Here is a 24219-nt window from a genome sequence, read left to right as displayed (position 1 = left end):
ATGCATGCGCACGCACACAGATGCACACACACCCATGGATGCACGCACACCCGCACGGCCGCCGTGCTGCTCCCGTCGAGCAGCCGACGGAGCCGTCCGCAGGGATGCTCCCGGCGGTGCCCCCTCGCACCAGGGAAGCAGGGGCCCGCGGGCCCGGCCCTGCGCCCACCAACATGGCGACGACATTCCCGGCGGCACGGGGCCAGCTGCCGGGGAGCGGCGGGGGAGGCCGAGGGGCCGGGGGGAGCCCCCCGCGCGGTGCCGGATGGGGCTGGCGCTTTAAGCGCTTGGCCTGGCTCGGAGGGAGGCTCACGTGACTTTCTGCTTGAGGAAGCAGCGCTCTGGCAGCTTCCAGTGGGAGCCGGAGGAGGCGGTGGGGGAAGGGGCCGCCTGGCTTCATGGAAACGCGGCGGAGAGGCGCAGGCGGCGCAGGGAGGGGGGCGGAGGGCCGCGGCGCGAGGACCCCCCCCGCCCCGGCCCCTCGCCGCAGCCCCGGGGACCGAGGCGCTTCCCGAGCCCCGGGGGAACGGAGCGCCCGGGCCGGCACCCCGTCGTCGTTCCCAGCCCCGCGTCCCGCCGCAGCGCCCAGCGGGCGGGATGGGGCCCGCGCCGCCCGCGGAGCATCGCCGCGTGAGCGAGGCCGCCCGCCGGCCCCAGTGACGCCGAGCGGAGAGGCGGCTGGCGCGGGTGCTGAGACCTCGCCACTTCATCACACCCGCCAGGGAGGCCCCAGCTCCTGGGGGCCGGGACGCTGCCCCCAGTGCGGCCACGTGCTGCCAAGAGCCCCCGCTCCAGCCAGGCTGGGGGGCCCAGCACCCGTGCTGTTGGGGTCCCGGCCCCGTAGCTGAACCACGGCACCTGGGCCATGAGGATCACCAGCCCCACAGCCGGGCCCCGGCACCCATGCTGCAGGGTCGCAGCCCCACGGCCAGACCCCAGCGCCCATGCTGCAAGGTCCCAGCTGCACGGCCAGACCCCAGCACCCATGTCATGCAGTTCCAGACCCATAACCGGACCCCAGCACCCATGCTGCAAGGTCCCAGCTGCATGGCCAGACCCCAGCACCCATGTCATGCAGTTCCAGTCCCATAGCTGGACCCCAGCGCCCATGCTGCAAGGTCCCAGCTGCATGGCCAGACCCCAGCACCCATGTCATGCAGTTCCAGACCCATAACCGGACCCCAGCACCCATGCTGCAAGGTCCCAGCTGCATGGCCAGACCCCAGCACCCATGTCATGCAGTTCCAGACCCATAACCGGACCCCAGCACCCATGCTGCAAGGTCCCAGCTGCATGGCCAGACCCCAGCACCCATGTCATGCAGTTCCAGTCCCATAGCTGGACCCCAGCGCCCATGCTGCAAGGTCCCAGCTGCACAGCCAGACCCCAGCACCCATGTCATGCAGTTCCAGACCCATAACCGGACCCCAGCACCCATGCTGCAAGGTCCAAGCTGCACGGCCAGACCCCAGCACCCATGTCATGCAGTTCCAGTCCCACAGCTGGACCCCAGCGCCCATGCTGCAAGGTCCCAGCTGCACGGTCAGACCCCAGCACCCATGTCATGCAGTTCCAGTCCCACAGCTGGACCCCAGCACCCATGCTATAGGGTCTCAGCACCATAGCCAGGCCCCAGCACACCTGCCACAGGGTCTCAGCACCATGGCCTGACCCCAGTGCCTTTGCCATAACGTCTCAGCTCCATAACTGCGCTCAAGTTACCATACCATAGGGTCCAAGCACCATAACTGGACCCCAGTGCCCATGCTTCAGGGTCCCAGCCCCATAGCTGGACACCAGCACCTATGCCATACAGTCCCAGTCCCATAACCAGACACCAGCACCCATGCCGCAGGGTTCCAACCCCACAGCTGGACCCCAGCACCCACGCTGCAAGGTCCCAGTCCCATAAACCAACACCAGCACCCATGCTGCAGGATCCCACCCCACAGTTAGAGCCCAGCACCCACACTGCAAGGTCCCAGCCCCACAGCTGGACAACAGCACCTATGCCATACAGTCCCAGCCCCATAACCAGACACCAGCACCCATGCTGCAAGGTCCCAGCCCCACAACTGGACCCCAGCACCCACGCTGCAAGGTCCCAGCCCCATAACCGGACCCCAGCACCCACGCTGCAAGGTCCCAGCCCCATAACCGGACCCCAGCACCCACGCTGCAAGGTCCCAGCCCCACAACTGGACCGCAGCACCCATGCTGCAAGGTCCCAGCCCCACAACCGGACACCAGCACCCACGCCGCAAGGTCCCAGCCCCACAACCGGACCCCAGCATCCACGCTGCAAGGTCCCAGCCCCACAACCGGACCGCAGCACCCACGCCGCAAGGTCCCAGCCCCACAACCGGCCCCCGGCCCCCACGCTGCAGGCTCCCAGCCCCACAACCGGCCCCCCCGCCGGCCCCCGGCCCCCCGACGCGCACTCACCAGGGCATGCACAGCCCACTGACATCTTCACATGCCTGGCCCGGCCGGGGGACGCTGCGCGCTGCCCGGGCCGCGGGGTCTCGCATGGGCGGCGCGCCGCGGGCTCCGGCGCGGCGGGCGGGCGGGCGGCCCCGCGCGGGCGCGGGCGCGGGCACGGCCAGGGGCAGGCGCGCGGGCACCGGCGCGGCGGCGCGGCGGCGGCGGCGGCGGCGGCGGCGGCGGCGGCGGCGCGGGGCGGGGCGGGGCGGCGCGGGCGGGGGCCGCCGCGGCGGCGGGGCGAGCGGGCAGCGCGCGGGGGCGGCTGCGCCGGCGGGCGGGCGGGCGGGCGGGCGGGGGCGCGTCTGCGCGTGCGCCCCCCTCCCGAGCGCGCCCCCCTCCGCCCCCACCGCGCGTGCGTGCGTGCGTGCGTGCGCGCGCCCGCCCAGCCGCGCACGCGCCCTGCCTCCCCCCCCCCTCCCTCCTTCCCCCCCCCCCGCGTCGCCCGCGAGAGGCGGGTGGGCGCCGCCATGTCGGGCCCGCTGCTGCTGCGGGAAGGCCCCGGGGGGGCCCGCGTGCGGCGGGGGCCGCGGTGCCGCGGTGCAGGGCGCCGGGGCGGCAGAGACCAAACCCCGCGGTGTGCTGTCCCCTCCACCGCAGGGAGCTTCGCCCCAGGCCCGGGGCGAGAGGCGCGAAGCCGGATCCTGCAGTCCCAGCTGGAGCGGAGGAGAGAGCAAGGCTCCCTCGGGCCTTTAGGAGGGTCCCGGGGCCTTTGCGTCTCACCGCTGGGGAGAGCAGCCAGGCTCCGGTGCCTCCTGCAATGCGCTGCTTCAGCGCACCGAGGGGACCGCTTTGACTGCTTGCCCACCCCGGTGCACGCTTAAAATAAGGTTCCCGTTCAGCCAGGCATTGCTGACACCAGCTCAGGGCAGCCGGCGACGCCTGAAGGTCTCTCTGTGCCTTGACGCCCAAGGACATCCAAAGCCAAACTCTCCCAGCATCATGGGTACCGAGTTCTCGTGATCCCGCTGGGGGACACCAGGGTTCACACCTCTCCTTGGGGCTCCCCACAGAGCCGTGTTGGGCTGAGCATCTCCTCCAAGCTCTTCTCCTGCCCTGGGAGAGCTCAGCACCTCTCCTGCCTGGATGCCTCAAGGGGAGCAAGGAGGCAACCGATGGGGCAGGAGCAGAGCAGAGGGCTCAGGGCTCACCGGCAGGGTGTGATGGACCCACCCTGCGCCCAGAGCCATGCAGATACTGCAGAGCTCCCGCTTTCCGCTCATCCTCACTTGCCTGCGAGCCCAGCCTGCCTACTTGTGGGGCTCCCTCGCTGCAGCCGAAAGCCTCCTGGCCCAGGCTGCCCTTCCCCAAAGGTGTGGGGCTGAGCTCTCTCTGTGCGCCTTCCCGGGGGAAGTGAGCGCTGCGGCTCCAGGCCCTCGGGAAGACACTGTCATCCCTGTGGCCGTGATAACCGCGCCAGTGCTCAGCGCTGCCTGCCCCTGCCCAGCCCAGGCTCGCTGGCTGCGTCAGCAGCGGTAGCGGGGTGCCCAGAGCAAGGCTGGGAGGTGGTAGGGAGCGCAAACCCCTTTCCAGACGCTGCTCTCCTCGCCTCCTGGTACGAGGACGCCGCAGCTGGACTACAGCTCTGGGGCACCGTGGGGCTGCCGGCCCTGGGGACTCGGGCCCGTGGGGCTGGGAGGAGGCAGCCAGGGGGAGGCTGGCGGTGGGTGAGTGGGAGGCAAGGGGCTGGGAAGCCACAGAGGGGGGAGGCAGGAAGGAAGAGGGTTTGCAGCAGCGTGTTGCATGTGCTGGGGAGGTCGTGGCTGGTGCTTGCTGCACCCGCTGCTGCCCTTTGCGGGGGCGGCAGGGGCCACGTGAGCCGGGAGGCTGGGAAGCTGCTCAGATCCCCCTGTGGCCTGCTGCCCTGGCAGCGGTGCCTCGTGGGGACATGTAGCAGGCCACACACCTCCGAGGGGACACGTGCCGGGATGCTGAGAGCTGTCACTCCCTGGTGGCTTGGGCCAGCTCCCTGCCAGCACCTTTGTCCTCTCCTGGCCATGCTCAGAGACCTCATCCCCCTGACTGTGTCACCTCTCCTACCAGCCACCCTCTCTCTCTCGCTGGCTGGCCCAGCTCATTCCTGCTGGTTGTGCCCGTTTCAGGATGTGCTCTCTAGCTGCATCCAGCCCAGGGCGTTGGGCAGGCTGAGCTGGCGAGCATCTGACCCACATCAGCCCCACTGCACTGTGTCCCACGCTGTGCAGGGACAAGGTGCCTCGGGTTGTCCCCCGGCTTTCCAGCATGAGCCTCCTCCCTCCTGCTCAGGTGGCTTCTCCAGGTCTCATTTCCAGCGGGTGTCTCAGTGGGGCTCCCACTGCTCCGGGCCACAGCCAAACCCCCTTCCAGGATGGAGTCATGTGCCACCAAGAGCCCAGGTCACCCCAGCAGAACCCAGGTGTCCTGGGCCCTGTCCAGCCACCTCCTGAGACTGAAGCCCCACAGCCAGACCCCAGCACCCAGGCCCAGCTTCACAACCTGCCCCACGCACCCCAGGGAGCCCAGGGAGCAACCCCTGGCCTGCCAGACTGCAGCTGTGGGGGCAGAGCCTGGCGTGGCCCCAGCGGCCCCCTCTGCGAGGGCAGATGCTGTCCCTGTGCTGCCCTGCAAAGGATGTGGCCCTGGCACCAGGGTGGGGGCAGCAGCACTGGCAAAGCAAACTGCACGTGGGATCCTGGGCCCCCTCTCCCCGCTCAAACTGCTGACGGCAGCCCATCTGCTCCTGTACGGGTGGGATTCGCATTCCTCTTCACTGAGTTGCCTTTAAACATCACATGGCTTTAAGCTCTCCTTTGCAGGCATTCCCGTTAACCCCAAACAAGCTGTCGGCTCTGGATGCTGCACACCCTGAGCCTGGATGGGACTGGGCAGCTACTACCACCCTCCCCTCCACCTCCTGCCACTGCCTGCTGGGTGCAGGCCTGAGCTCCCTGCTCTGCTGGGCCCCCCAGTGCTGAAACAGCCCCCTGCCACCCCTGGCATCCATCGCCTGCTTTTCCAGTAGCGCCTCGAAGGGTTATTTGCAGGCTGCTCAAGACAGGCTGTACCTGGCCAGGGAGAGCATCCCGGGGCATGGATGGAGGGGAGCTGTGGAGCTGGGAAGCAGCACAGGCTTTTTCCTTTCTGCTACTTGGTTGTTTTCCCTTGCGTGAGCAAGACAAGTAGCAGGAGCCCCTAGCACTGTCCCAGTGCCAGGAGAGCCCCATGCAATGGGTTGTACCAGGGGAGGAAGGTACCTGCACATGGGGACTCGCTCTGGTCATGCCCCAGGGCCCCCGCGTGCCCTTGCATGGGGACATAGCCCCCATCCGTGAGGCTCGTGCCTGGGGCAGGACCCTCGTCAGGGGGCCTCACTGTGTGGGGGATCGGCCTTGCAAGGATGTGGCGTCCTGCCATGCGTAGGGGCAGCGTACTGAGACGAGCCGCCGCGCATCCTGGCTTGTCCCCGGGAGATGACGCCGAGGGCGAGGAGGGTTCAGAGCAGTAGGAAGAGAGGTGCAGGGCTCCAAATGCAACATGTCCACATCAGCAGGTCTGTGGCGCTGGAGGAGGAGGACTGAGCCGCCCCACCAAGCTCCCAGGACCAGAGGTCCCTGCTGCGGTAGCATCTCCCACTGGAGGCATTGCCAAGTAGCTGGAAGAGGACATCTGCCGTGGCCTCGCTCTGCTCCGGAGAGACGGGTGGGCGCCGGGGCAGGGGCGGCTCTCTTGCTGGGGAAGGACGGCAGGGAGCCGCAGAGGGGCTGCTTTGCAGTGTCTGCACTGCATCCAAGCTCGGGGAAAGGTGAGGGGCAGCATTAAACGTCTGTAGGAGAGGATGAAAGGAGGAGAGACCAGGGCAAGCCTCGGCGGGGCAGGGAACAGGGTTTTCTGAGCAACCAAGAAAAGTATCCAGAGGGCAGGGCCTGATGGTCAAGAGGACATTAATTAGGTTAGCAGGCGTTTTGGCAGGGCACAGGTGTCAGTGACGGGCTTGGAAGGTGCTGCGGGCAAGGCGGGGAAGGCTTCGCTGGAGGAGGAGGAAGAGGGGAGCAGCTCCCTTAGACGTAAGCCTGTTGCTAGGGAGGAGCAGGCGGCGCGAGGCGGGAGGTGACGTGGGACGAGCGCTCGCAAGTCCCCCGTGGCAGGGGTGGAAAGAACGAGGGCAGCAGAACGAGGCTGCGCCCGTCAGACGTGCCCCAGCTCTGGGACCAGGCGGACGAGACCGAGTAAAGCAGCTCTGTCTGGTGAATCCCCCAAGGAAACCTGGGCAGATCTGTGCCCCCGGGGCAGATGCAGAGGCCAGGGCAATTCTCCCCTTTGCCCTTAGCGTGTGCAGAGACCTGGCTGAGCGCGGCCCAGGCAGGCGGGGAGCGAGCACGCTGCTGGGGCTGCTGAGACTCGCCACATCGCTGCCCCATCCTTGGAGGCGGTGCCTCATGTCCCCACTCCCTGGCATTAGAGAGCTGTGCACTGGGAGCAGCGCAATGTGACCAAGGCACCCGTGGCCCGTTGTGGACATCTCCTGAGGGTCCGAGCCCAAACACAAGGTTGTAACTTGGTACCCACCCAGTCCCACTCGGAGGCTGCGCCCAGCAGCTACCTGGGGGCTTCAGGACAGCTCAAGGAGCACCAGATACTCCATCCACTGTTCTTTGGGGACACACACCTGGCCCCAGCAGAGCCCAGCTAGAAGCTGGTCCCAGGGGCTGACAACCAGGCCGAGCCATTTTGGCCGGCACACACAGCATCTCACCGCAGAGCCGTAACCCGCCCACGCGGCGCTGCAGGTAAAATGCCGTGCAGACCCTGAAGGATGCTGGCGGCCAGGCCCTGCACAAACTCCTCCCCGCCGCTCGCAGCCGAGAGCCGTGCCCGTCGGGGCAGGGGGCTGCGAGCACCGCCCGGGCCCCGGCGGGCAGCAGGAGGCCGCCTCGCTCCCGGTGCCCATCGCCGCCCAGCCCCGGCGTGACACCGCCCAGCCGGAGCCACCGGGGAGCACAGGGGCCGAGAGCACGGCAGCCAAGGGGCAGCGGCGGGGAAAACGGGAGCTCGGGACCGAGCCGGGACCGCGGCAGGAGCGGGCCGAGGCCGCCGCGCCGCCGCCCACGTGGGAGGCACCGGGCGGACCCCGCTCGCCGCGGGAAAACGCGGCGCAGCCCCGCCCCGATTGGGCGCTTCCCGCCAGTGACGTCCGCGCCGCCCCGCCCACCGCGCGCCGCAGGGCGGTGCCGCCCGCCGCGCCTCGCCCCCAACAAAGATGGCGGCGAGGCCGAGACGCCCGCCCGCCCTCAAGATGGCCGTCCGCCCATAAGATGGCCCCTTCCCACACCTGCACCCGCTGCCCGCCGCGCTGCCCAGGGCCTGCGCGCCGGCGGCCCTGAGGTGCTCGCTGCCTGCCCGGCAGACGCCGGGCGAATCCCCGCCCCGGGGGCGAAGGCCCGCCCCGGGGGGGGAAGCCCGGGTCCGCGGCACGGCGCGCCGGCGGCGAAGGGGTGTGCTCCCGGCGTGCCCCGCGCGGCGCGGCGCCTGCCGGGAGCTGTAGTGCGGGGCGGGCCGCGGTCACGTGGCGCGCCCGGCAGTGGCCGCGCTGGGAGCGGAGGCGCCAAGATGGCGGCGCTGTGGGGCGGAGCGGCGGCGGCCGGGGCCGGGGCCGGCGGCGTCGCCGGGGTCGGGGCCGCCCCGCGGAGCCTGGCGGGCGGCGGCGCCGCGGCCGAGCCGCCCCTCGGCGCCGGCAGCCCCCTGCAGGTAGGCGGCGGCGGCGGCGGGCGGCCGGGCGGCGGGCCGCGCCGTGACACGTGGAGGCCGGGGCGGCTCCCGCGGCGGCGGCACCACGTGTGCCGGGACCGGGCCGCCGCGCCGCGTCCTGCCCGAGCCGCGGCCGGCGCGGGGCCGCCCCGCTCCGCGCTGCCCCGGCGCCGGAGCCCTGCCCGTGCCCCGGGGCCGCGGCGCCCGGTGCCCCCGGCCGCTCGGGGGGGCGGCGGGCGGCGGCTCCCGCCCCAAGTCCGCGGGCGCGGGGGTCTCGCCGCCGGCGGCAGCGGCTCTGCGGGGGCAGCGGCCGGGGCGCCCCTCGGCTCCGGCCGCCTCCCCGGTCTGGAGAGCGGCGGGTGCCTGGCGGGAGGGCGGCCCGCCGCCGCTGCGGCCCCCCCCGGGCAGCGGCGGTGGCAGAGCCCCGGCGAGGCTGGGCCGGGCCCGCGGGGCGGCGAGCGGGTTGTTCTGCGCGGAGCCGAGGCCGCCGGCCTGGAGCCGCTCCGACTGCTCGCGCCCTTATCCTGAGGGTCTCCCCGCGCCCCCCGCGCAGGGCCCGGCGTGCCCGTGGCACGGCCACGGCACCTGTCCGTGCTTCGCGCTGCTGGAGAGGCTGGCAGCGGCAGCAGGAGCTGCTGGTGAGGCGCCTGGGGCTGCTGCAGGTCTGAGCTGTGATGGGTCAGGTCCCCCTTGCTGCCCCCCGTGCACCGTGTCCGTCCCCTCACACGGTCTCACCGACTCCGGTTGGGACCATGTGGGAGATGGAGGGGCAATGGGGCTGCGGAGCTGAGGCACTTGGCGCTGGGTTTCGGTCCCGAGGCTGTTGCTGTGTGGATGGGGAGTGTGCATGTGGTCTCTGGAGCATCTCTGGATGGGACCAGAGGTCACTCGCTCTTTGCATTGATGGAGACTTTGGGAAGCCTCACGTTTCTGCCTCTTTCAGTTCACCGTGGTGCTGGAAAGACACCTGTTGTTTCCTGCGTGTTATCACCTCCACGGCTCAGGGGTGCGTTTGGTTAAGCCGTTTGCTCCGCAGTTGCGAGGCAGCCCTGGAGTTCGTACTGGGAGCCTGGGCTGCACAGGGTGCCCCTGCCTGGGCAGCAGGTTGCTTTGGTGGTGCTGAGTTAGCGATGCGGCAGGAAGACCCTCCCAAGCCTGCGCAGAGGATGCCGAGCCTTTGGCCCCTCTCTAGTGTCGGCAGAGCTGTCTGCAAGTGTGTGGCGGGGAAGGCAGGTGTGTTTGTGCGTGACACTGCCCAAAAGCAGCTGAGGAATCTCTACGGAGCATCCTCTTCCCAGCCGCCGTGCCACGCCGGAGCAGTCCCCGGCCTGCCCGGGTGGAGCCCCGCCACTTCCAGGCTTGTCCCCCACCCTGGCAGGGCGGCAGCCCTGTGCCCTTGCCTGGCCAGCTTTCTGCCGCAGCTTGCCTGGACGCCCGAGGCGAAACCTGAACGCCGTGAGGTGGCGCGGAGTGGAACTGCCCTCCGCTTGGAGCATAAGCCGGCATGCAGGGCGCACGTGGCGTGCGCTGGCAGCACGAAGGAGGACTTTGCACGGCTTGGTGGGGAGCTCCTGCGGGCCACGCGGGCCCTCGCACAAGTCCGCTTGCACTTCCCCGCGCCTCAAGGAGCACCGGGAAGCATGGGCCAGCGGAGGCCTTGCTTTTGCTGCTGGCGGGCCAGAGCAGCGAGTGCAGAGAAGGGGCTTAAACCCACTGCTTGACTTCAGCTGGGTGTCATGGCCTTGCCCGGTGCTGGGGATGAGGGAGGCTGGTGCCCGTCCACAGGAGGCTGGGCTCTGCTGCTGGTGTGCTCAGCTCTCCTTGGCTCCCAAGGCGAGCTCCCCTGCTGTGGGCTTTGGGTCCATCTGAACTGGTGGATGGGGTTTTTCAGGGCAGAAACTCTATGTAAGTGAAGCTTCTTGGAGCATCTGCCTGGCTCTGCGTTTAAAATGCCAACAGGGACCGTTTTGGGGAAGGGGGAATGGCTGTGGGGAGAGCTGCAGCAGGAGGAGGCTGGTGTCCGCTCTCCGGGTCCTCTTATTTCAAGCTGCTGGTTTAAATGCCAGTTCCTGATGTGCCCAAAGCTCGCAGTGGGGAGCGCTGGAGCTGCTGGAATTCCCCATTCCCCACTGGTGATGCCCCACATCTGCCTGTCCTGGGTGCCCCTGCAGTGCTGGCTGCTCGGGCACAGCATGGCATGAGCCCAAGCCTGTCCTTGAGTGTCCCCTTGACCCATGGTGTGTGGCCTTGTGGCTGCTGCACTGCTGAGTGTAAAGCAAACACAGGGAGCTGCAAGGGCTCGGAGGGCTGCTGCTCTGAGTTAGAAGAGAGCAGGGGATGCAGCAGGGTCTCCGGCAGCTGGGAGAGCCCAGGGAGGGAGGGATGAAGGGAGCAGGCTCAGCTGGTTTGTACCCCCGCCCCTGACGCGCAAGCACCGAGAACTCAGCGAGGTGCCCAGCCCCAGGTGGATCAAAGGGAGTCCTGGGGGAACGGAGTCTTGTTCGCTGGTGACTCACAGCTGTGGGACTCCTTGTTGCAAGACGCTGAGTCAAAAGAGTCGAGGAGGGCTTGGGAGATCGCCCTCCCTCCCTGCGAGGCTGCGGCCTGGAGCCGCAGGAAAAGGCTCTTTGAGTGGGAGGATTTCACTTCCCTCCAAATGTCCAGCGCAGGTCACAGCTGGAAACCTCTTATTAGACGCCGCCTTAGGGCGAGCCAGCCCGCACAGGCGTGCAGCGCTGCCGCGAGACGGGCAGGAGCAGAGCGGCGTGGCCCCGCTAATGTGAAGCCCGGGGCGTCCCCCGGACCCCCACGCGGTCAGCAGCGAGGCTGAGCCGGAGGCACGGGCTGCGCATCCCTCGGCCAGCCGCTGCTCCGTGACGGACCTCCTGCCCGGCTGGGTGGCTCCGCTGGCCGACAGGACGCGTCTGTCTGTCGGCTGCTGCTGACTCAAAGCTGCATGACGGCGTTTGGCAGCACAGGGTGTGTGAGTGTTAATGTGCTTCCCGGCTCCTCTGATGGCTCCTGGTATCTCCAGGAGGGCTTGCCGGGAATCGCATCCAGTCTGCGCTGTAGATGACTGCCAGCAGGGCTCTCTGCATCTGGCTCGGAAGGGGAGCCGGCTCCGGCCAAGGGAGGAGACTGGAGGCAGCAAGCAGTAAAACTGCTCTGCAGCCTGTTCTGCTTGGGAGGGGAGCCTGAGCCCTTCCATGGGGTCTGACCGGCCTGGCGCTGTCTGCACGTGGGGCGCAGCGATGCCCCCGTATCACCAGAGCAGCCCCTGCATGGCATCGGGCTCTGCTTCGCGATGGAGAGCCCTGGAATAGGGAGTCCGGGCTTCCGTGCCTCCCACCAAGCTCCGAGCGGCTGCAAACTGTTGCTCGTCAGGGGTGCTGTATCCGTGCGTGATAACGGGACTGCACAGACGTCTGGTGCTCGTTGGTTTCCCAAAAACATTCACGAAGAACTGACCTGGGGCTGCTCACCGTGGAGGGGCAATGGAAGAACAGAGGCTTCCAGCTCTAGAAAAAGAAATGGCTGAAGCTTTTGATGTAAAGCTGAAGTGAGCTGAGCATCGGGCTTCTAGGGACCTAAAAATAGAGCCGAGAGTTCGTCACCAGGGCAGGCTGGGCCAGGTGGATACAGGGCAGAACTGCATCGCTGCGGGAGTCTTGACTTTGTGTAAAACACAGGTGCACTGCACCACGCGCACAGGCTGCTGTGCGACCTTGACACCGGTGCGCCGGGGGTTAGGTGCTGGGGACAGCCCTGGATCTCGTGAGGGGTCTGATCCCCGGGAAGGGGACTGGGCTCCCCCGGCCTGGGGTTTGGCTGGGTTTTCCCCTGTGCTGTTTTGGGGGGAGGAAGGCTCGCTGTCTGCTCCCTTTGCAGCTTTGGGAGGGAGGCGAGCTCTCCCAGGGCTCCGTCCTTGGTCCTGTTATCTTCCCTGGCCGCGTTATCTCTGCATAAGCCCATCTGCAAACAGGAACTTGAACGCTGTCTCGTGCCGGCGACACGGCCGCTCCGCGTCTTTGCCTCTGGCTGAGGCTGCGATAGCAGAGGGTGCACGTCCTTGCGGCCCTGCTCGGGCAGGTCGGCCTCCAGTCCCTGCCCTCGCCGGGCATCTCGCCCACCGCTGCCCTGTCCGCTCGCGGGGCTTTGCCTGGCAGCGCCGCTACAGCATCAGCCTGTGCCGCACGGCGGGGTGCGGTGCCAAGACCTCGCTGCCTCCTTCCGAAGTTATCGGGCATTACCCAAATGTCCCTGAAGCTGGCCGAGGGGTCTGGAGAGGACAGGGGACTAGGAAGCTGAGGAAAAGGTGGCAACAGAGCTGTTTTGGTCCTGAATCACGAGCACAGGCAATGAGGCTTATAGCAGAGATTCTGGTTAAGGACTGGCAATGACAGTCAGGTACATCCCTGTTGCTGAGTCCTGCACATTTGTTATAAATTTTGTAGCATTTCGGGCTTATCTAAAGAGCCAACAGCTGGAGTCAGAGGAGCATGTGACAGTCCATGGGGTGTGGGAGAGAAGCCTGCTTCTCCCTTCCCCATCATGTGTGAGAGAAGCACAGTATCACACAGATCCTGGGAATTTCTGGAGTTTTATTAAATCATCTTTACCAATCCCATTACTTCTGAGTGCATGAGGTGTGAATTTTTGGTCTGGTGGCATCTGTGGTAATTGAAAGGGTCTCAGAAGTGGGGATCGAAAGTGGCATTGTACTGTGTAGGGCTTTGTGCAGTGTGGTGGACTGGTCCAGACCTCTCCCAAAAAGCAAGGAAGAAAGGTCCTGTGTGCTGCCTTCTGACCTGCAGCTTGGCTGCATCCCTGACCACCCCCCTCTGCACGTTTGGAGGAGGGTTTGGAGGTGCTGGGGTTGTTGCTGTGTGTCCAGCTGCTGTTCACGACACAGCTCTGGCAGAGCACAAACCTGTGGGATGTCCATGTGTGCTGCGGGGAGCATGCAGCCTCCCATGGGCCTCATGGAGATTGCAGCGGGCTCCGGCAGCTGGAGAGGGCTGGCAGTGATGGGAGCCCATGGTGATGGTTTGCAAAGCGTTTACCCGGTTCCCCCTGCTGCTTGCCAGTGCTTCTCCCTTGAGGAGGACGACTTGAACTTAACATCACTGGATGCAGAAACCATCTTGGAGGCTGAAGAGATCCTGGGGACGATGCAGAACTACCTTGACTCCTCTGTGATCTCCATCATCGAGGACCTCTCCCTCAGCGAGGTAGGAGGTCCATGCATGCAGCCCTGGGGGACCCCAGCTCGCAGAGGGCACCCTGCTGTCACAGCAAACAGGGACACGGGTTCCCCTGCCAGCCTTGGGCATGCTGTGGCCTGAGGAGGGCTTCCCAGCAAGCTCGCAGCAGTACCGGCAGCGCATGCAAGAAACGGTGACCTGGGCTGGTTCAGGTTACTGCTGCAGCTGCTTTTGGCATGGGTGGGGGGTGGCAGCTTCCCCTGTGGGCTGCGTCCCGTTGCTGTGCCCTGCCGCTCTGTGACTGGGCCTTCTCCTTCAGCAGAACAAGGCCTGCCTGGATGCGCAGAATGAGCTGTCCCTGCTGACTGCCATCACGGAGATCCTGGACAGCACGGATGATGAGACCTTGTCCCCCTTCGACACCATCATGGACGCGGAGCTGCTGACCTCGCCTCGGGAGCGGGAGAATCCCTCAGTGAGTTGCAGAGTTCTCCCTGCTCTGGGGGAAAGCCAGTCCCAACCCCCAAATGCATGGGAAGATGCCCAAACATGGCAATGCCAAGCCCCTTCCTGGCATGGACCTGCCCTGAGGGAGCACAGCGCTAGTCCCCAGTGCTTTAGGGCAGTCTCTGTGGCTGCTGAGTGCTGTCTGGCAGCATGTGAGAAGGGCTGAGCCAGCTCTGGATGCCCCAGGGACTTCCGTGCAAGCTCAGGGGGCTGTGCCTTTTCCCTGCGATTCGGTGCAGAGCAAGAAATATGCTGGAAGCTTAGCAAAGCAGTGTGTCCATCTCTGTGTGATGAATTGGGAGTGTGCATGGCAGGTTTTTGCTCCCAGGTGGAAATGCCAGGCCACTGCAGGGCTGAGGTATGGTCTGTCCCATCCCTGTCGGGTAGCAGAGCTCTGGGGAGAGGCAGAAACTGCTGCAGGAATTGCAAAGGATCTTTGTATTCTGCTGCCTCATGCTCTGTCCATTTTCTCACCAGTTTCAGAAGTTTCTCAGCTTATCCCGGCCATCCCTTGAGCGCGAGAGCCCTGCCCTGGAGCAGCCCAAGGGTCTCAGGCCTCTGAGCAGCAGCAGCAGCAGTGTCTCTGTGGTCGGGAAGGTGAGACCTGAGCAGTGGATGCTGAAGCAGCCAGTGTCGGGGTGGTGCTGGGTAACTGTGTCCCTGCTGCTGCCCCCCGGCTCTGTGGGAGACACAGTCGGGGTAGGACTTGCTTTTGCAGCGCTGCCCTGGTTTCAGAGCAGCTGCACAGCGCAGTCTGCGCTCACGTGTCAGCGCGCGTGTGGAATGGCCGCTGCCTGTGGCATGGCTGTGTTGGGAGTGGTGCAGAAGGAGGTGACTCTGTGATTGCTCCTTCGCTCTCCCCCACGCGTTACGTTACGTGCGCGCCACGATCTGCTCCCTGGGCTCTGCAGGCCCCTGCCTGCCCTCGTACCCGGTGCAAACATCCTCTCCCAGATGTGATGCCTGCAGGGCAAAGCCGGCCCTGGCTGGAGTGGGAGGAGGGAAGCGCCCTTGCAGAGGGGCAGTGCAGGACTGCGGATGCTGCAGACACCCCCGTGGGGCGGAGGGTGTCCAGCTCTGTAACATGTCATTGTGAGGGTGGGACATGTGCTCCAGGTTTTTATCTGCCAGGGGTCTTGCTGCAGACTTGCGGCAGACCCACTTTTTCCTGTGCCTGGGACACCTCAGGTGAAAGCCCGGCTGGTTCAAGGAGCTGACAGTGGCTCTGGTTCCCTTTCCCAGGCCGACACAGACCTGGTTTGGGACCGTGCTGCTCACAGCCTCGAGGACCCAGCGCTACCAAAGAAGCAAGTCTGCAGCACCCCAAGGGTAGAGAGGAAGGTGGGCTGGCGCTGGGCCCGAGAGCAGCCCCTGCCGCAGCGCAGCGATGGGGAGGAAGAGGAGGAGGAGGCTGCTTTGGGCCCAGAGCGACACAGCCATATAGAGGCTGCAGAGTTTTGTGTGAGTGGGGCCAGAGCGGCACTGGAGGAGCGTGAAGACCCCTGTATCATCAACACAGGTGACGTGTCCCTGAGCGAGCTGGTGAAGTCCATGCACCCCTACTGCCTGCCCACCTTCACTGTGTGCCTGGACCCCGAGAGTGAGCCCGTGGCCAAGGAGCTCCTGAATGGTCCCGTCTTGTTGGAAATTGTGCCTGGTGAGGGGGAGAGCGTGGAGATCCCTGTGGTCCTGCAGCCGTTGGCCCCTAGCTTCCCTGACCTGGAACCACAGCTCCTGGGAGCAGAGGTGGGTGCCGAGGAGTCAATTCTGGAGGATCACAAGGGGCTGCAGGGAGCCCCTGCCCAGGAAAACAAGTTGGAGGAGGAGGGGAAGAGGCCACTTGAGAAGGAACCTTCCTGCACAACCCCGGAGAGCAAGTCCCCACCCAAGACAACAGCACCTGGAGCCTGTTGCCCAGAGAGCAGCTCCCAGTGCAGCACGGAGGCCCTGGCCAGTGGGAAGCGCAAGGGCTCTGAGAAGGGCCGCGGACGCGAGAGAGCAAGGAAGAGTCGGAAAAAGAAAACGGAGGAAGCCCAAAGTGAGCAGGCCAGGCCAGGCAGGGACTGCGTGGCCCACCGGCTCCGCTCGGCCGGCTCCGCGCGGCCTCAGGCCCTGGGCCAGCTGCCTGCCAGCCAGCGCCGGGCAGCACGACCCTCCGTCCAGGTCTCGGACTTCCTCGCCAAGCAGCTGGAACGAGCCAGGAAGGAGGGACAGATGGAGCTGCGTGCCGACCCGGCCCCACGGCCCCGGGGCAGACCCCGAAGCACAGCGGGGTCCTCCCTACCTAAAAAAGAGCACCTGGAGCCTCAGAAGGAGCCAGAGCAAGAAGCAGTGAGTGTGGTGCTGGCTGTGGAGAAGACTGAGACCATGGTGCTTTTGGAGAAGACCGTGCCAAGCACGGAGGAGTTGCTGGCAGTGGTGCAGTCCAGCCCAGCTGAGCAGGATGAGGCCAAGGGGGACGCACAGCTGCCTGTCAGTCAAGATAGCAGGAGCTCAGAGGCTGCCTCTCCGCTCCCCAGCGGGGAGCAGGGTGTGGGGATGGAGCCCCCCCAGAGCCTGCAGGCAGCAGAGCTGGGCGAGGGCCTGCCCAAGGAAGCCAAGCCCAAGGCCCTGAGCCTGCGGGAGTACCGCATGCGCATGCTGCACCGCCAGCCCGGCCCGGGCAGCAGGAGGGACAGCGAGAAGCAGGTGGCCAGCAAGTGGCCCAGCATCCCAGAGCCACCGACTGAGCTGGCAGAGATCCCCTGCCTGGTATCGCCCACGCGCCTGGCCACTGAGACAGCCAGCGCCCAGAGGAGCCCGGAGAAACCCTCCAGCCCTGTTGCTGTCTCTTCTCCTGCCAGCAAAGCTCCCGCCACTTCGGCTCCAGCTCCGGCACCCCCGGCTGCTCCGCTGCCCTCCGCAACACCGATGCCTTTTGTCGCACCAAACGTGCCCCCAGCTGCGGGGGCGGCCCCCGCGGGGGTGCCGCCAGCCTCTGCCGGTGCTTACGCCCTTTACCCATCAGTGCCTTCCTGGCCCTGCTTCGGCCCGCAGCCTGTGGGCTGCCATGGTTTGCCCCCGCCGCCCAACGCCGGCTCACCCGGTGCTTTTCACATGGTGCCTGGCCTCCCGCCTCCGGCCATGGCCTGGCCGCCTCCTGCCATGCCGCCCCCGCCTCCCTTTGGCCCCGGCACCCCCTATGCCCCGGTAGGGTGGGCCCCGCCATCCTACTGGCCGGGAATCCCGCTGCCACCTCCGGTGCCTCCCCTGGCATATGGAGACCCTGGAGCCGCCCTGCAGAGTGCTGCAGCCGCTGCCTTCCCGGCTGGCAGCCACCCCAGTGCAGCGCTCTTGCACGGGCAGCCTCCCCCGGCCCCCGCGCTGGGCTGCCCGGAGCCGCCTGCCTTCCCGACGCAGCCGCCTGCGGCTCCCGCCGGCGAGACGGCCGCTCAGGCCAGGCCGGCCGCCAGCAGGGTGTCTGACCCCAGGAGGCAGGCTCGGCTGGCGGGGGAGACCCCCCTGCCCAAGGCCCCTCCAGGTCCTGCCCAGCCCCTGGTGGCCCCTACCCACCCCAGCAGGGTCCCTCCTGCGGCTCCGGCCCAGCAGGCGGCAGCCCCCACAGCTGCCTCTACCCAGCCCCTGGAGGAGCCCCCAGCTCCGGCCTCCACCCAGCTCACGAAGGCCCCCCCAGCCGTCATCTCTAGCCCTACTGAGGTGTCCCCTGCTGCTGTCCCCGGTGGGGAGTCTCCTGTCACCCGCCCCACGGAGGAGGCTGCAGGGCCAGGCAAGGGGGCAGCAGAGAAGGCCCTACTGGAGACCAAGGCAGCTGCCCAGCAGGAGCCCCCCAGCCACAAGACCATCTCCCAGGCCACAGCAGCAGCACTAAAAGCAGGGCGAGAGAGCAGCCTGCGTGCCAGGGCACCTCCCGCGCAGCCCTGGAGACATCAGCCGCTCATCAGCCTGGTGCAGCCCAGCGACAGCAGCAAGGACATCGTGCAAGCCTTCATCAGTGAGATCGGTGAGCGGGAGCAGGAGGGCAAGGTGCTGGGCAGAGCATCCCCAGCCAGCGAGGCTGTGGTGCTCCAGGGAGCTGTGGGTAGCAGGACTGGTTTTAGCCAATGTTCCTGGCAAAGTTGTGCCTGTGGGGTTGCCCTGTGCGCTTGACAGTCTCTTCCCAGTGCTGTGCTGGGATGTCGCCTCCTGTGGGTTGATCGTTTGGGCTTTTTACACTCTGACTGGTCTTTCCTGGGGCTGCTGGGCCAGGCAATCTTGTCCCTGCTGCCGGAGGTGCAGAGCAGAGCTCCTGCTGAGGGTGTTGTGGCTGCTTCTCACCAGGGCAGGCTGGCGTGGGGTAGTGTGGGGCTGGTCTGTCTCAGTGCTGCATGTCCCCTCGGTGTCAGGAGGATGCTGGCTGACCTGACTTGCCATGTTCTCTTCCCGGCCCAGGCATCGAAGCCACTGACCTGTCCAGCCTGCTGGAGCAGTTTGAGAAGTCTGAAGGTGCGGATGCGGCGTGCCGTCCCCTGCGGGATTCCCTCTGTGCTGTGCCAGCATCCCCAGGATGCCTGTGCTCCCTGCCAGCCTCGGCTGTGCAACGGGATGGGAGCAGGGTGGCTTTGTGGGCTGGTGTTACCCTGCCTGGGTGCCTCATGCTGGGGGCATTTCTGTGCTCTGCCTTCATCTCCCTCCTGCCCTGTGGAAGTGGCTGGAGATCTCTGGGGCAGCCGAGGGGGTGACGAAGAGCCTGGGAAGAAAGGGGATGCCCAGCAGCTCCCTTCAGGAGCTGGCTTGGGGTGCTGTGAAGCATCTCCCTCGCTGTGCCTGGAGTGGTCTGTGCATGCCCATGTGCAGGGTCTCCTCCCCCTGCCCTCCAGTCACGGCCTCCCGTCACCCTCTCATATGTGCTGTCTTTGCAGCCAAGAAGGAAGAGGCTCCCGTGCAGCCCCCCGAGGACAGACAGCTGGTGGCAAGCTCTGGGTGAGTGCGGAGATCTCTGCGCTCCTGGCTCGACATCGCCCTCCAGATGTCTGTGCAGCTGGTGTCCAGGCCTGGAGCCCTGCAGAGGGGCCTCTGGGGCGGCACTGAGAGGCTGAGCCCTGCGTTCAGCAGCAGTGTGGGACAGCTCTGGGTCCTGGCAGGGGTCTGAACTGCCCTGGGGCCTCCATCTGCTGGCCTGGGAGGGACTGAGCTGAAGCTGGTCTGAGCTACAGCTCCTTGCTGGGCTGGGGGCCAGAGCTGGCAGTAAGGGGGCTATGGCAGAGTTCGGGGAAGGTGATGATGAGCAGGTTGGGGCTATCCAGCTCCAGCCCGGGGCAGCTTGGGCATGTGCTGAGTGTCCCGAGACCACCTCCATGCCCTGGGTCCTGCAGCAGTGCCACAGCTGGCGTTGGGGGACCCCACAAGCCTGCCCCCATGCCTGCAGCGCACAGGCAGGGGCAGGGCTTTGGCTGCTGCTTATGATAAAGCTCTTTTCCTGTTCTCAGATGCGAGAACCAGCAGGACAGGAAGCTCCCAGACAGCCTTCAGGCCTCTGAGCTGGCCAATGTGGCAGGTAATGCCCGGGAGCGAGGTGGGGGCTGTGGCAGGGGAGCCAGCGGTGTCTTGGCAGGGACCGTCACTGGACTGGGGTTTGCTGGAGGGGCCTCCAGGGCTTGAGAGGATCTGGGGTGGAAGTCCTGGCCAGGGGGTTGCAGTGAGCGGCTGCTCCCATCTCTGCTTCGCCTGGCTCCACTCCTGAAAGCCCCCTGCTCCCACAGGCCTCACCCCACCAGCAACGCCTCCCCACCAGCTCTGGAAGCCGTTGCCTGCTGTCTCACTGCTGGCCAAGACCAAATCGCCCGGGTCCGCGCCCCAGGAAGGGACCCAGAAGACCGCCAAGCTCATGAAAGCCAAACAGCTGCCCCAGAGCAAGCTCCAGGGGAAGAGCCCGGCGCCTGCCCCCGCTGGCTCAGCCCCCAGCCATGTGTGCTCGGGAGACCATGACTACTGCATCCCGGGTACGGTGTGGCCGGAGAGCAGCGCCGGCACGCAGCCCCCTGCCGAGAGCGGCTCCCGCTGGAACGTCAAACACCACCGGGACATCACTATCAAACCCATCTCCTCCTTAACCAAACGGACGCTGGACCAGCCCAAGCCCACCCCGCCAGCCCCCACCACCGCTGTGGGGCCCAGCCAGGAGCTCCTGGGGAAGGCCTGCCTAGCCTCCCTGGATTATCGGACTAGCGTCCCCAGCAAGGCCATCGCCAGGTGCAGCAGCCCTCCCACCTCAGTGCTGCTGTCTCCAGCCGCATCCCCCTGTCGGGACCAGGAGATGCGGACTCCCAGTGCCCAACCTGGCCGTGCTGCTGCCAAGAGGTCCCTGCGCTGCTACCGGAGACCCCGGGACTCGCCCAGCCCCTCTGCCGGCAGCTGGCGGGCTGGCAGGAGCCGTGCCAGCCGCTCTTTCAGCTCCAGTTCAGATGGAGCTAGCGAGTCCTCATCTTCATCGTCATCCTCATCTTCCCGATCCCGGTCAAGGTCATTCTCCCCACCACCCAAGCGGTGGAGAAGGTAGGTGGTGGAACGTCCATGCGCTCTTTGGGCATTGCTGGGTCTTGCACAGCTGTGTTGTGATCAGAGCATTTGGGGAGGGTGCCCAGACACCATTTTACAGACCTGCTTCATGGTGGCCACACCTTTTTTCCCCCCGTGTGGTCCATCTGAAGTGAGTCTTGGCTCACAGCAAGCAGTGTAGACTGGGGGAACTGGTGTGACACCCTGCCAGGGCTTCCTGTGCTTCAAAATTGACCCCCTGTGGCCTTGCTGGATATCAGAGGAGGAAGTGCAGCCTTCCTGGCGTGGGGTTATGGGGAGCAGGGCCAGCTTCTTCAGGGAGAAGCAAGCCCAGCTGCTGTGTTGAGCTCCCAAAGGGGAACACAGGGTCAGGGGTCCTGCAGGCTGAGGACAAGCAGGTGCTGGTGGGGATGAGAATAACACTGAAGCTGTCACATCTGCCCTGCACTCAAGAGCCAAGTTAACGGAGAGCATAAGTGTGTCTGACTGCACTGAGGGGCATGGGATAGACCAGGACAGAGCTCGGCTTCTGCGCCCGCTGCCTCCTGCCTGCAAGAGCTCCTCTGGCAGGGTCAGGCAAAGCTTAAGGGCAGCAGGACTGAAGTCCCTCTCGGAGCAAGCTGCACAGCCTCCAGCCAGCAGCAGCGTCCCTCTCCCAGTTTCCCAGCACAGGTCGAGCTGCACTTGCTGGAAAACCAAGCCTGATATGGCACATCCCTGAGCTGCACATTTCTGGGCCATATCACTACATACTCGCCCTCTTCTCCTCTGCCCCTATCAACCTGTGGTGGAGGGGCCTTGGTTGGACAAGCCCTTCACACCCAGCAACCCGGGGCATCTCTGAAACTGGCTGATATCCAGGAAGAGGCAGTGAGGGAGCCCTCACCAGCTCTGCCCCCTCAGGCCATGCCTGTGGGCCAGACAGTTTCCCCAGGCCTATTTCTTGCTCTTTGGAGGCTGTGCCTGCTGTGAGCTGCAGCCCTTTGGGCTGCAGCGTTTATAGCCAAGGGGAGCAACGTATCTGTGCTGCTGTTGCTGCCCCCATCAAACTCAGGCAGACGTTTCCATAGCTCTGTTCACCCTGGGGAGCCTGGGGAGCCCTGTTTGAGTGGTGATGCTGGGTACCCCAGGGCCGTGGGAGGATGGAGGTCTCTCTTTTCCTTGGAGCCTCATGGTGCTGGGTGCAGGGAGGGCTTGGTGCTGAGCTGAGTGTCTCCTTCCTCCAGGTACCACTCAAGATGCTCCCACAGCTCCTCCTCCCGCTCCAGCTGTGGGTCATGTGGCAGATCCCAGGACAGGTCCTCATCCTCGTCATCAACATCCTCCTACTCGTCTAGGTCCACATCCCGCAGCCAGTCCCGGTCCCGCTCCCCCTCTCCCCGCAGGAGGAGTAACAGGCGGAGAAGGTGAGTGTGGTCCCCCCTGCCCTGTGCTGGGCTCCTCTGCAGGGATGTGAGCTCCCTCTGAACCTTCTCCTGGTCTCCCCTGTCCCAGGCAGGGGTGGGCATACTCCCTGTGCATCTCCCCAGTGTGCTGGCCCTGTCAGGCCCTGGGATAGCTGTGATGCCAGCCTGGGCCCACACTGCTTGGCCACAGGAGCCAGGGACGGGGCTCTAGGCAGGGTGTGCTGCCTTCAGCATCCCCCGTGACCCTGCAGCTCATGTGTCTGCTTTCTGCCCTGCCAGATACAGTTACGACGCGCAGGACCACTACCAAAGGCAGAGGATCCTCCAGAAGGAACGTGCAATAGTGAGTGCTGGGCGGGCTGTGGGGCTGGGAGTGGGGAACTGGGGCTCCCTAGCCACTCCATCACTTCAGAGAGCCGTGGGGTGCGGCCTTGCAGCCAGCATTGCTGGGAGGCCTGGCCAAGACACAATGTGACGGGTGGCGATGGGGAGGAGGGTATTCTGTGCAGGTGGACCTGTTCAGCAGGAGGGCTTGGAGGCAGCAAGTCCTTGGGCCTACCTAGCTGGGGTTCCCCCGTCCCAGCTCACAGGGACTGTGCATCCCTGCCCACAGGAGGAGCGGCGAGTTGTGTTCATTGGCAAGATCCCCAGCAGGATGACGCGGTCGGAGCTGCGGCACCGCTTCTCCGTGTTTGGGGACATCGAGGAGTGCACCCTGCACTTCCGCTCCGAGGGGTAAGAGCTGTGGGGATGTGGAGCAGCCCCTTTCCCAGAGATGGCTCCTCTTGCCCCATTTCCCATCCCTCAAGGGGATGGATGGTGCAGGCCAACAGGTGACGAATGTACTGTGGTGTTGCTGATCTCCTTCCTTGTCTGGTTCCAGGGACAACTATGGCTTTGTCACCTACCGCTATGCTGAGGAGGCCTTCGCTGCCATCGAGAGCGGGCACAAGCTGCGGCGCCCGGATGAGCAGCCGTTCGACCTGTGCTTCGGCGGCCGCCGGCAGTTCTGCAGGAGGAACTATGCCGACCTGGGTGAGTCGCAGCAGCCCCCAAGCTGGGGGGGGGCCACTCTGGATCCCCACCTCTTTCCTGCAGCCCCTGGCTCCTTCCCGGATGCACAGGGCGAGGGGTTGAAGGCATCTGGGCCATGTCCATCCTGGTTGTCTGTGCTGGCTTGCTGTTACCATGCTGCCTCCCAGGAGAGGTGAATGAGGCTGTGGGGCCAGGGCAGTTGAGCTGTGCAGCCAGTGGGTCGAGGATGGTTATCCCCTCTGCGCAGCACCTGGGAAGCTGCCCTGGATGCTGTGTCCAGTTTGGGACCCACTAGGAAGGTGGAGAAGCTGGAGAGGGTCCCAGGGGCCTGCTGGAGTGGGCAGAGCCCTGCAAGGAGAGGCGAAGGGTGGGCTGGGGATGCGGCGCAAAAGGGGATCAGCCCCAGACCTGCAGCCTGGGAGGTCCTTGGGGGCAGCCAGGCCTGGCTGGGCTTGGCCACATCTAGGGCTGGGGGGTTAGTCCTGCCCCAAAGGGAGGTTAGACGGGTCTCCAGGGCCCCGTCCCTCCAGCGCTGCTGTGGTCTGTGACGGAGGCCAGGCCAGCTCTCACCCTGGAGCTTGGCATGCAAAGCAAGATGGGAAGGAGTCACTGCAGTGACTGCCGGAAGCGTGCCAGTCTCCCCAAGGCTCAAGGCAGCCTCCCCTCGTGTCTTCCAGACTCAAACCGGGAGGATTTCGACCCAGCCCCCGTCAAAAGTAAGTTCGACTCCCTGGACTTCGACACGCTGCTGCGGCAGGCACAGCGCAGCCTACGGAGGTAGCGGCAGGCAAGGCGGAGCGCCCGCCCCTGCTTTTATACTGAAATATAAAAGACAAAAAAAGTACGGAGAGAGATGGGTTTTTAAGAAAAAGAAAAAGGAAAAAAAGAAATTTGTTTTATAACCAATATTTAAAGAGGACGGGTCACTTCCCTTTGACTGGAGGGGCCCAGGCGAGCGGCAGCCCCAGGCCTGCCGCAGCCCTGTAATAAATGTGGATGCCCAAACACCAGCGCTGCCTTGTGTCCCTCCTTCGCGCGTGCCCGCTTTCCCAGGCGCGTGTGCTCAGGCCGTGCCCCTCGGGGCCCCAGGGCAGCGTGGCTGTGCCCGGGCTGCTCTGCTCACTGTGGCCCCGGAGAGAGGGTAGAGCCGGTTGGGGAGTGGGGGCAGAGGCTGGTCGGGTGCGCTATGGTCCTTGGGAATGAGCTTTCTGGGGAATGCAGGGAAGGACTTGGGGTCACGGTGGCTCTCCGAGCTGTCTACGCCACCCCCGAAGGGCCTGGTTTGGGTGAACGCCCCTTCCAGGCCAGGCAGCTCAGCCCCCTCCGAC

At 65.8% G+C, this 24219-nt stretch overlaps 2 protein-coding genes across 5 annotated transcripts in view; one reads left to right on the top strand and one right to left on the bottom strand.

The window, feature by feature from the left end:
• Positions 1–2547, bottom strand: part of LDB1 (LIM domain binding 1) — a 28492-nt gene extending 25945 nt beyond the window's left edge. For both annotated transcript variants that reach the window (XM_067300137.1, XM_067300138.1), the window contains exon 1: positions 2446–2547. In XM_067300137.1, the coding sequence (XP_067156238.1) occupies positions 2446–2470 (25 nt within the window). In that variant the 5' untranslated portion in view covers positions 2471–2547. The remainder of the gene's footprint in view (positions 1–2445) is intronic.
• Positions 2548–8067: 5520 nt separating this feature from the next.
• On the top strand, positions 8068–23889 carry PPRC1 (PPARG related coactivator 1). 3 transcript variants are annotated; one of them, XM_067300136.1, is made up of 14 exons: positions 8068–8205; positions 13293–13436; positions 13729–13884; positions 14394–14513; positions 15159–17916; positions 18345–18398; positions 18815–18875; positions 19382–19449; positions 19655–20447; positions 21677–21856; positions 22136–22199; positions 22470–22591; positions 22740–22891; positions 23569–23889. In XM_067300136.1, the coding sequence occupies exons 1-14, from the start codon at positions 8068–8070 to the stop codon at positions 23670–23672; spliced, it is 4914 nt and encodes a 1637-aa protein (XP_067156237.1). In that variant the 3' UTR covers positions 23673–23889. The 3 variants fall into 3 exon arrangements, with proteins under 3 accessions (XP_067156237.1, XP_067156236.1, XP_067156235.1); XM_067300135.1 differs by lacking the exon at positions 8068–8205 and having other exon boundaries at positions 12719–13436; positions 13732–13884; XM_067300134.1 differs by lacking the exon at positions 8068–8205 and having other exon boundaries at positions 12719–13436.
• Positions 23890–24219: the final 330 nt, after the last annotated feature.

This window comes from Apteryx mantelli, chromosome 7 (genome assembly GCF_036417845.1).
Source record: "Apteryx mantelli isolate bAptMan1 chromosome 7, bAptMan1.hap1, whole genome shotgun sequence".
Classification (NCBI taxonomy): Eukaryota; Metazoa; Chordata; class Aves; order Apterygiformes; family Apterygidae; genus Apteryx; species Apteryx mantelli.
The sequence above is the reverse complement of the archived record's forward strand: the minus strand, read 5'-3'. Positions and strand labels throughout refer to the sequence as shown.

Bases quoted from the DNA above. Each gene is read 5' to 3' on its own strand.
- PPRC1 (XM_067300134.1), top strand. From the start codon at position 13,143: ATGTCCATGTGTGCTGCGGGGAGCATGCAGCCTCCCATGGGCCTCATG. The intron at 14,514-15,158 runs GTGAGACCTGAG...TCCCTTTCCCAG, and splicing joins GTGTCTCTGTGGTCGGGAAG to GCCGACACAGACCTGGTTTG. The intron at 18,876-19,381 runs GTGAGTGCGGAG...TCCTGTTCTCAG, and splicing joins CAGCTGGTGGCAAGCTCTGG to ATGCGAGAACCAGCAGGACA.